The sequence below is a fragment of the Charadrius vociferus genome, unplaced genomic scaffold, assembly GCF_000708025.1.
Source record: "Charadrius vociferus isolate BGI_N301 unplaced genomic scaffold, ASM70802v2 scaffold500, whole genome shotgun sequence".
In the NCBI taxonomy this organism is placed as follows: Eukaryota; Metazoa; Chordata; class Aves; order Charadriiformes; family Charadriidae; genus Charadrius; species Charadrius vociferus.
Genome location: NW_009646402.1, coordinates 175731 through 187345, shown reverse-complemented (window position 1 = coordinate 187345; position 11615 = coordinate 175731). Strand labels below are relative to the sequence as shown.

The window sequence follows — 11615 nt, the reverse complement described above, 5'->3', positions numbered from 1 at the left end:
CAACCTGGGAGCATAAAAAGCCAAAGGTGAGACCTGAACAGACTACAGAGAATGAGGTCATGGAAGCAAAAGGGGAAGAAGGGAGGGTTTGGGCCAGACATTAAAAGAGCAGCTTCTGCCATTCTATACTAGTTACTGGCTTAACCTTTATCATCAGTTACCAGAAAAAGAGGTGATGGCTTGGAAGAAACAAATTCAGAGCACAAGAACAGCACTCCCAGCCATACCTGAAGATGAAAAGCCTTGGCAATGGACAAAAAGAAGAGTGCCACTGTGAGCCTTGAGACATCCCTTCTCAAAGGCAGAACCTAGTAGAGTCCCTGAGGCCACGACTTGGTATATATCACATGAGTCAACCCATGTCCACGGATCTGGTTAGTGAATAAGAAGCCATACAGAAAAACTGAAGAAGGTTTTTCATTTTCTTCAAAATGTAGTATTTCTAACTTTTTTGAATAACTGACACCAGAAAAATTAAAGCTGTCAGTAAATATTCCTCTGTGAAGTCTAACACTTCAGGACCGTAAAGGAGGAGGAGCGGGAAAGTAAAGCTGATGGACAAAAGGAAAAAGAGTATTGAGAGGCAAAAGTTAACCGTGACACCTAAAAGCTCCATCATTTTCCTTAATCCATGATAACATCAAGTGAATAAAAAATGTTTGTGAGGGGAATTTTTACATTGGCATAAATATATCTCTCATCACTGTCTGTAGAATAGTCTACAAAGTTAAAGGAAGCATTTTAAATAAGTATTTTAGTAAGTGCCTCCAATAAGTCTATATTCAGTCCTGTTTCTTGCATGTTACATACCCAAAATAATTACAATTCAGGACTTTTTGCCAACAAATTTTACCTCGGTTTTAAAATGGAAGTAAAATCTTGGCACAAATGATCTCTATAATGAGAATGATAATCATCGTTTTATAGCAAAGCCACCACAGAATGTTAAGCATATGGTATCTTAAACTATTCCTGGACATGTGCCTTTCAGCAAACAAAGGTTCCTGTCACCATCAACTCAGTCCCTGCGGGAAGTACTGCTGCAAGTATTCTTACCAACTATTCAACAATTCATTTCTCTCTCAAATCTTCGTGGGTTTTCTACATATGGTTAGACTTTCAGGTTCAAAAATTACCTCTTACTTCAGCTGTCTCACCTGCTTAGTGTAATCAAATTATATCCCCTCTTAATATCACTTTATAAACTGACATTTATCAGTTACAACAGTATTACTTCGTAAAGCCAGCATTTTTATTAAGCACGCCCTATCAAAAGGCTGATGAATCAAACAGAGTTAGGCTGTGAATGATAAAAATTATTACTTATAGGTAAAATGAAAGAAGATCTATATTTCCATCAAAACCTGATATAATTTACCACTGGCATATGAAGACAAAAATCCATTTGATTACATGGAGCAATAATTGCTAAGGCCAGATCTGGTCTTGTCCCTGAAGCCATATTAAGCATTTCTTAATCAATTGTCTTAAAGCAATATGATTTCTCATTTTAAGATAAATTTTAAAATGTGCTTACCTTATAAAAATTCCACACTGAAAGAGATGAACTAGAAAAATCCATTTCAGCTTCCTAGTATTGGTACCTTCCCAGTCATTTTTAAACCACTCATAACTGAATATCTGAGTTATTAATGATGAAAGACCTCTAAAACACAGCATCAATATACTCCAAGAATATTGTCCTTGACAGAAATATTTACTAGCTACCCAGAAGTCTACTCCAATATCAACTACATAAATTATCATTCCACCAACTAAAAAAATAAAATTCTGTTTAGTAAATTTCATCATGTATTAGACTGTCACTGTTGTCACTCTCTCCTCACTTCGTGTAAACAAAAGTTAGAAGTAATCTAAATCTACAATAGAGTCTTCTTCATGATAATACCATGGGTTATGCATTTTTATTAGGGCAAAAGGACTTGCATTTTTCTGGATTCTTGATTTAAATATTAAATTAACTACACTGATACATGTCTATTCTGAAAAGATAAATGTAAATTTTCTTTTTAATTGATGGAGTCATTCTTCACTACCGGTTCCTAAAAAGAAGAAGAAAAAAGGAAGATCAGCAGTAACAATATTTTCTTTTAAAGTATCATACAACAATTCACACGACCATTTAAACAAGAAAGTACAAAATGCAGAATGTACTGAGATATCTGTGTACAATCAGCCCAACAGAAGCTGCACCTCTGAACCTGCTGAGGTCACCCACTCTCCCAACCATAGGGACTCTCCACTTACCAAGCAGCTCTTGAGATAATTCCTCATAGTTGCAAAATAATAAGAAACAAGCTTACCTCTACCAGCTTTTAAAACCAGTTCATGGAAAAAAAAAAAAATTATTCCTTCCCAGAACTTTCTTAACTTCTGAGCTATTCCCTTACTGCACACAGCACAAAACACTGAGAAAACTTCTGTCTTGAGTACACACCATTGTATCAGAGTACACACCATTACATCATTTCCAAGTGTGTTACTGCATTAGTGTGCATACATTCAGTGGTTTTATCATTTCTGCTTGTTTTTCCATACGCAACAAGAAAGTGCTGAATAGAATTGCAGATCTCCTGTTAGAGACTTGTAAGGAGCCAGACCTGAACCAGTCTACACCTCTTTGGGAAATGTCTCCCAAGCTGTGCAAGTAGTAGCTACACAGAGATGACCTAACCACATTTTCTACTACAAACAGAATTAATTCACAGTCCAAACTACATTTACATTGCCTAACATTGCAAGGATTCCTGCGACCTCTTTGAGCAGTCCTCACACATCTTTGCTCTGTAAATCTGTAGTATTTGCCAGCTGAAACAGAAAAGCTATAAGGCAGTACATTCTGCGTCTCATTCATTTCTACCTCTGCAAAGCTATAAACATTAAAATGACAAAGTCCCTTATTTCATTTGCATATCTTAGTAAAAAGCTGCTGGCAGCAATCCCAAAGGATGGGATGCAGGACATGCAGGACATGCCAAAGCACCAGGTTTGGGCTGGTGCCACCACCGAACAGCAGACAATACAGGGAACAGCTGCATCAGGGAACCTGGGCCAGGGGAAGGGCGTGCAGAGGCAAGCCTCCTTTGGATTTTTGTGAATTTAGACATGCTGCCACTGAGGAATAAAATACAACAATTGGTTAATATCCCATGAACAAAGCTTTTCAGAGGTAATGACTATTCTTTGCTCGTGTTGACTGGGCTAGTCTATGCTGTGACCCAGGTACGAATCCCAAAAAGAGAACTTAAGTTCTTAATTTCCTAATGAAGACAAGTGGGAAAGTAACAGCCTAAAAAGGTTCTGGGTGTCTAAACATTATTTTTTTGGATGTAGCCTTAGCTATTTCTAGCCTCTTCTTTTATCTCCTACTTAGGTTTCATGTCCTGGCCCCAAAGAGATCAGAAAGGCCAGGCGATCTTACAGCTGGGATAGCTGGAATCCTTTCACTGTTGTTTCCTATCCTCTCCAATAAAATACCACTTATCTCTTTTAAATCACTAATGCAATTTACATCGAATTCACAGCCAGATTCAACGAAGTGGACCTCGGTACAAAGTCCAGCATAAACTGAACTTTGTGTTTGCAAATGTTTCATACTTTAAAACTTCTGTATGAACTGTTTATTAGTAGGGTTCATTGAAGAAAATTCCAAAGGAAACTGTATTTACTCTATATAAGTACATCATGTCATTCTGCAACTTGATGTACCACCTTTGTCAAGCTGTATCCTTTTTTTTTGTGTCAAGATCATTATGCACAGTTTTTCGAACAATTTCAAAAAAACTCCGAAAAGGTTCACTATTTGACTGTTGCAGGAAACACAACAGTAAAAGGTAAGTCAATAACTGAATCCAAACAGAAAGTTCTTTGGACAAGCAATTTATCGCTGAAGCAGGCAGTATACCAAGGTTCACATTTAATGAGTAATACTGTAACAGACATTTCAGTGGCAAGGAGTAGCCTCTAATTTTGTACCTGAAATGAATAAACAGGGTAACCGGATTCCCCCCTCTTTACGACCTCCCTATTCTTTTGTATCTGAGCACCTCACAAAGAGGAATTATCTCATTATCATATCTTCCCAAATAAGAAAGGAAGTTTTACAGGCTATGTCCAGACTCCTCTGAAACAACAGCATGAAAAGTAGCTGTGAGCCAGGTGATTTCTACTTCTGACACTCATACTGTCCAATCTTCTGCCATGCCAGCAGTCTGCAGACCTGTCTGGACATCTTGGTGGTATATGAAGTCATCAGTAAGCTGAGATAAATGAGGAGCCACTCATCATCAAGCATGTCAGCATGCTCACAGTCTCATGATTAACTTGAATAAGGAATCTAGTCTTGTAAGAGCCTTGGAATGGCTGGTAAGACACAGGGTTTACATTTTGCTCATGGTAACCAAAAAAAAAAAAAAAAAATCTATCAGAGATTCACAAATCTGTATTCCCAAATGTCCAATGTCTTAATTCCAAGCACAAATTCCTGCTCACAGGTGCACATGAAATCTCTGTTGACGATCTCAGCCCTTAATATCCCCTATATTTTATGCATGATAGCACTCCAAAGGGCACCATAGTCTCATGTACCAGGTGGGGTACAATTAAGTGCCACAGGAGACAGTGTCTTATATCACTCAGAATTATATTATCCCCGGTCTTATTAAACATATGAGATCTAACATGACAGGAGCAAGAAGAGTAAAGGTTCTGTCAGCCAACATAAATATAAGCCTGCTCTAAAAACTAACGTACTTTTACAGAATTATTTTGTGATAAAGCAGAAACAAAAAAATGTGATTATCAAGGCCTTCAGTTCTCACAATACATTTAAAATGCTACTACAAAATGCAGACTTACCTTAATACTGGCCCTGGATACAGATTTTTCACTTTAAAAAGTTGTAGATTTGCATATTTGCACATTTTCAATCCATACCTTTACAAGACTTGTAATCCTCGAAAAGTTAAAGGGCTTACTGATATAACAGAAAGTGAAACTAAAATCATATGGAATCCATGTGACACAGTTAATGATTTGCTACCTGTCAAGAACAATCATTTTTATGACTATATTATAAAAATGTTATTCTAAAAATTTGGTTTAGAAGTCCCTGTCTATATTTAATACTGAGTTTGATATATCATAAAATTCCCTTCAATAAATTAATTTCATACTTTATTCCATAAAACTAAAGGGGAAAAAAAGTACCATTTTCCCTCTGTATGTTTATATATATGTGTGTACACATCTTCAAACTTAGACTTCAGTTTGTTAGACCAGTTGAACAAAAGCCATTAGATATTTATGGAAACATGTATGTGTATATGTGTGGTTATATGTATATGTTTAGATATATTAATTTATTTATTTGTATACACAATTATATATCTCAAAGATTTATGAAAAAAGAGCAATCTTTCTGGCTGTAGTTGAAAACCAAAGTACAATGCACTTTAAAATATGTAGAAAAAGTCAAGAAAACAAAAGTGATTCATCATACCCATCCTGGCTTTTATTCCCCTGACTTGATTGTTCCACTTGCACAAAATCCACTGGAACGAACTGGACCACTGGTTCTTCCCAACTTTCACTTTACTGGCACCACAATGAGACTGCAAGAGTAGCTGCAGACAAAACAAGACTGTGGCAAATTAACTGTGGATTAGACTATCTACATTTAGCAGCTTTTACCAAAACTGCCCCTCTCCATGGATCTGGGCCAGATTTGAAAAGCAACTGCCCTCCAGTATAACACAGATTTTTTTTAAATCCTAAAAAAATCTTTATTAATCTTAGTCAATGGTTAATATAATTCTTTTATGTATGAAAAGTTTTGTTCATCTGAGATATGTTCTCCCTGAATTATAAAAATATACATAGTTTAGCAGCAGAGCAACAAATACGCTATATACTGAGTTTGGTATGTAGTTTAAGATTCTTATAGATCCTACTCAGTTTTTATAAAGTTGTGATAGTCTTCGCAAGCTATTTGCCCAAATAGTGACTAAGCTCCTACAGCTTTAAAGGAAGGCATCTTAAATCAGCCAAGTCACAAACTCGTTGCTGTGACCTTTGTTATTATTAAAAAATGACAAGAACTCTATAGCACAGAGAGAGAGAGAGAAGGTTTGTGTATCTGATTCTTGGAGTGTAAATCAAGCAGCTCATGAGCTAAATTACTGGCCGGATGATTTATTTGTATTCTAGTTAAACTTGCCATCGAAGAAAGCACATCTCTAAATAGTGACAAAACTCTTAGGGTATTCAGTACACATTTTGTTCTTTGCTTCCAAATGGGGTAGGAAGGACCTTTTTTCTCTGTTTTGATTAGTGTTGACAGGACATTGGATATTTTCTCTTTGGAACAGTCCGCTTATTCCAGACATCAGAAACTAAGGTCCTCACTAAGGCTAGCATAGAAATAAACAGTATGAAACGCCAACCTGAAAAACCTTGGGATTTCTGAAGATTCATTATGTAATTGTCTTTACTTTTGATACTTAAGGCTTGCAGACAGTGAATGTTTTTGCCATTGGTATTAATGGAAGTTACAGAAGAAAAGTCTTGCCCAAGTCTTGTTTTCTTCTGTCCCTCCTGTTGCAGGGAATGATGAGGAGGTTAACTGGAAGAGCCAGCAGGTCAATGACTGGCTCCGAACTTGGTGCCACAGACAGGGTTTTGGGTTCTTCGATCATGGCCTGATTTACAGATCACCAGGCCTGCTGGCAGCAGATGGGAAAAGCCTGTCACGCAGGGGGAAAATGGTTCTTGGAACGGAGTTAGCAGGGCTCATTGGGAGAGCTTTAAACTAGATTTGAAGGGGGATGGGCATGTAACTGAGCTCGCTAGAGAGGCGCCTGGGCATAGTAGCTCAGCAACTGTGGGGCCGAGCACTAGTATTTTTGATAATCGGAAGGCCCACCACTCCTCAAGGGCAAAAACTACACACTCATTGGGTTTTCTGAAATGCCTGTACACCAATGCGTGTAGCATGGGGAATAAACAAGAGGAGTTAGAGATCTGTGTGCGGTCGCAGAACCATGACCTCATTGCAATTACTGAGACGTGGTGGGATGGCTCACATGATTGGAACACTGTCATGGAGGGCTATGTTCTTTTTAGGAAAGATAGGCCGGCGAGGCGAGGCGGTGGAGTTGCTCTTTATGTGAGAGAGCAACTGGAATGTATCGAGCTCTCCCTGGGAACAGATGATGAGCAAGTTGAGAGCTTGTGGGTAAGGTGTATTGGCCGCTGACTTCATCTCAGCGCAACGGATTCCCCTGTTTCTTCATGAATTGCTCCAATATACTTGTACAAGCTGTCAGCAGTTTTCCACCACTGCTGCTACTTGGTACCCTGCTACAGCAAAACCCCTGGTCACCTGTCCAGTGAACCCAAAAGTTGAACTCACATGGAGTATTTATGCTCTGAGCAGCATTAACATACAGATTTTTAGGAGAATCTCACAAAGTCACAGATTGGCTGAGGTTGGAAGGTCATCTGGTCCAACCTCCCTGCTCAAGTAAGCCAGGCCGCTTAGAGCAGGTTTCCCAGGACTGTGTCCAGGCAGCTTTTGAATATCTCCAAGGATGGAGACTCCATAACCTCCCTGGGCAACCTGTGCCAGTGCTCGGTCACCCTCACACTGAAAAAGTGTTTCCTGATGTTCAGAGGGAACCTCCTGTGTTTCAGTTTGTGCCCATTGTCTCTGGTCCTGTCACTGGGTACCACTGAAAAAAGCCTGGCTCTGTCCTCTCTGTAACCTCCCTTCAGTTATTTATAGACATTGATGAGATCACCCTGAGCCTTCTCTTCTCCAGGCTGAACAGTCCCAGCTCTCTCAGCCTTTCCTCACAGGAGAGATGCCCCAGCCCCTTCATCATCCACCCTAATCATCTCCTACAAACCAGCTGATGTGGCTTTCTACGTTTTCCACACAATGCTGCCTCTTAATGTAGGAATTCTGCAGCCTAAGTTCTCTCTGCACAATCTTCTTCACTTCTTTTTGGTTTAGAGTCTCTTGACTTATCTCTGTACTAGGTAACAAGCATAAAAACATAATGAAACTGAAAGAAAAGTTCTGCAAATACCAAGAAATAGATGTATGTCTTACTTAAAATATGTTTTATAAATAGCAACTAGAAATGTATTAAAATAACATGAAAACCTACCAACCAAAATTCCTCTCAAGACTTTCACGTAACAATGTCTACGAAGACAAGTATCTCAAGAAATTTTTTGTGTACTATTCAATTGATTCTGTCTAATTATCACAGAATTACATGCTTGTGCTTAGATCTATTAGGTTATTACACAGCCACAGTCAAGAGGCATTTATCCTCAACATTTATGCTTAAAATGAGGAAGAAAGCCAAATGCCAGTACTTAAAGGTTTCTTGAGTGCTAAAAATGCAGTGACCTTGTGGAATTTTCAGAAATGCCAAACTCCATTTTATGTATCTCCGAGTTGTAGAAAACTAATCCTCCATCAAATGTCACATTATAGATGAACAGCAACCTCCCTTTAGGATTATTGAAATTCAGCTTTTTTTTTTTTTTTTTTTTTTATTGGTAGTCTATCATTCCCTGCCTCAGAATATTTTTCCCCTCAACATTTTGTCTTAACAACCTAAAACAGTCAGCGGACCAAAAGAACTTGAGGCTATACACTCATATTTGCTTGTACCACATCAGCGAGTATAACAGCAAAACTTTCACCACGTGCCTATTAACCCCCTCTATTATAAGAGAAACAATAGACTTTTAAAACCGATGAGCTCGTGCAGGAAATTAAGACGATAGAAGAAATAACCTGCACTTTGCTCTCCAAAGGCGCCCACTGATGCCACCTACAGACGAAACAGATTCACAGCTCCTGCCTAATAGTAGAAAATGTATTCTTTTACTACAGGACAGTAACAGTAGTAATAAGTATTCCCCAGGGAACAAGTCTAGAGTTCCTCAAACAATTCTTAATTTATAAAAAAGAAAAAAAAGATCTTGTGATGTTAAAAATAACTACTTCTTAGTTACCAATGACATGTAAAACTTCAGATATATCATTTCTCTAAAGTTTCAGAATTTTCTTAGAAATGGGAAACCACTGAAATACACAACTTACTGTTGCTTAGGTAGTACCTTCTTCTAACAACACAGCAACACAACTTTATTTAAGGACTGAAAATGGGTTGAACGCCACCAAACAGGAATACATGTGTGCTACAGAATCAGCACAATAGGATACCTCATGATTAGGTAAGTTCAGGTCTAGTCACAGTTTCTTATAAAACAATAGACAGGAAAATTATATGGGAAGAAACTGGTATATTGTGTATAGGGGTGTCTTGCTGACTTCAGCAGCATACCTGCACACATAAAGGCTTCTTCCCTTCGACCCAACACATCCTTTCTGTCGTCAGTAGTTCATGCTTTGATAAGCTTGAAAATAAAAAATATATGTAATGGTTCTATATACCAAATAAGTGAAGTTTTGATTTATCAGATAAATCAAAGAAATTGGCTTGAAGGCCTACATATAGGGATGGTCAGTATCTGCATTGTGGCAAGCTTCTGGGACAGCTTCTGTCTGTGGCTTTTGTGATGCCTGGCAATTAAGAGCTGCAATGGAGTCCATGCCCAGAAGTAGATTTTTTTAATTGCTGCATATTATAGGTGCACACAATATACTGCCAGCAAGCTCCTTGTGTGTCACAAAGCAAACTTTTTGGCTGAAAGGGTGACTGTAAGGTAATGCATACTGTTTGTGTAGCTGAAGCATTAGCCAGCACTTCAAGTGTACTAACTGTAGCTAAATTAGCACTGATGAAACAGCCTAGAGGCAAGCACGCTGTTGGTCCCTGGACAGAGAAGATGCAGCACTGCTGTCTGACCAGGTCGCTGAAAAGCACCATTTGTTCTCTGACCTTGGAAGCCAGCTGAAAACCTGGAGTTGTGAGTCGACACAAGCAAGTGCAGCACGGCTAGGCAGGTAGCAGGTCCTACGTCAGAGCTGCCTCCCTGCCTCATGCCATCCTCTGCATCGTGCTGCCCAGGATGCCAAACACATCAGGTGGATCTGTGGAAGGCTGAGAACAAGCAATGGGGCAAGGACAAAAGAGACATAGCGTTAGAGCGGGGAATACCAGTTTATCATACCTAGCAAGATGCAGACCTTCATTAGTATGTTGAGGTTTTTAATAGAGCACCTCATGGCATGTATTGTATGTATCGCTCGCCCACGTTAGAGTTTAAGCAAACCAAAAAACCTTAAACTTCGAAGTTTCATGAAGTTACAAACTTCTGTTGAAGCCATGAAGTTTTGTTTTTCAGTTCCATGCTGTACACCGAGTTGTTTGTATCTAACAAGCCTTTTGGAAGGTTGCCTCTCAAGATCATGTTTGGGGATTTCTGGCCCTTCAGAAGACAGCTGGAATCTGTTCTGTTTGTCCATGCAAAACCTAGAAATGGCCAGATCACATATAAGGGTTGCAACTCTATTTTCATATAATGAAAAAACATTTAAGCAAAAAATATGCTACCACCAAACACTGTTCTGTGCTTTGTATTGCTATGATCTCATTATAAATTTACATTTGTTACAGGTAAAACATAGGGTCTTATATAGGTATAAAACAATCAGATAATATTTTGAATTCTAATGTTGGTAAAATTGCCCACAGTAATATTACCTGCTTTAACTTCAGGTTAAATTATCTTTATTCTTCATTTACGGGTACTTTACGGAGAGAACCAGTCTGCTCTAATTTCTCTAACAATGCCAGCTGAAAGGCAATTAACCAGGGGTTTCAGGAGGGGACACTGCAAAGCCAAACAGGTGAATTTCAGCACCTTGCAGGCTCTAGAATGCATGCTGTTCGCAAACACAGAATTACTACTTGGATGACAGTGACAAAATTTCACAGAATCACAGAACAGCTGAGGTGGGAAGTGAACCACTGGAGGTCTCCCGGTCCAAGCCCACTGCTCAAGCAGGGCCACCTAGAGCCAGCTGCCCAGGAACGTGTCCAGGCAGCTTTAAAATATCTCCCAGGGATGGAGATTCCACAACCTCCCTGGGCACCCTGTGCCAGTGCTCAGCCACCCTTACAGTCAAAAGAGCATTTCCCGATGTTCAGAGGGATCCTCCTGTGTTTCAGTGTGTGCTCGTTGGCACTGGGGCCCCTGTCACTGGGCCCCGCGACAGGACCAGAGGCAATGGCCCTGTGACAAAGCCTGGCTCTGTCCTCTGTGCGTCCTCCCTTCAAGTATTTATATACACTGATGAGATCTCTCTGAGCCTTCCCTTCTCTGGGCTGGACAGTCCCAGCTCTCTCCGCCTTTCCCCACAGGAGAGATGATCCAGTCCCTTCAGCACTTCAGTGGCCCTTCACCGGACACTCTCCAGTAGCTCCCCAATTTTCTTAAAAATGCTGAATCCTAGACAGCTCCTATGTGTCACACAGGAGCATATATAGCTCCTATATACGCATGTTCTCAGAATATACAGAAAATGCAGCTGTCGTTACAAAAAAAACAAAAACAAAAAAAGTCCTCCCTGCTTCAGGAAGAAGCCAGCAGAGCCCGGACCGGCTTCT

At 39.5% G+C, this 11615-nt stretch overlaps 1 protein-coding gene across 1 annotated transcript in view; it reads right to left on the bottom strand.

Annotated features, from left to right (window-relative positions):
- XKR9 (XK, Kell blood group complex subunit-related family, member 9) overlaps positions 1 to 1812 on the bottom strand; it is an 11106-nt gene extending 9294 nt beyond the window's left edge. Inside the window, exon 1 of the mRNA XM_009894571.1 lies at positions 1538 to 1812. Within this exon, the coding sequence (XP_009892873.1) occupies positions 1538 to 1812 (275 nt within the window). The remainder of the gene's footprint in view (positions 1 to 1537) is intronic.
- Between the last annotated feature and the right edge of the window lie 9803 nt (positions 1813 to 11615).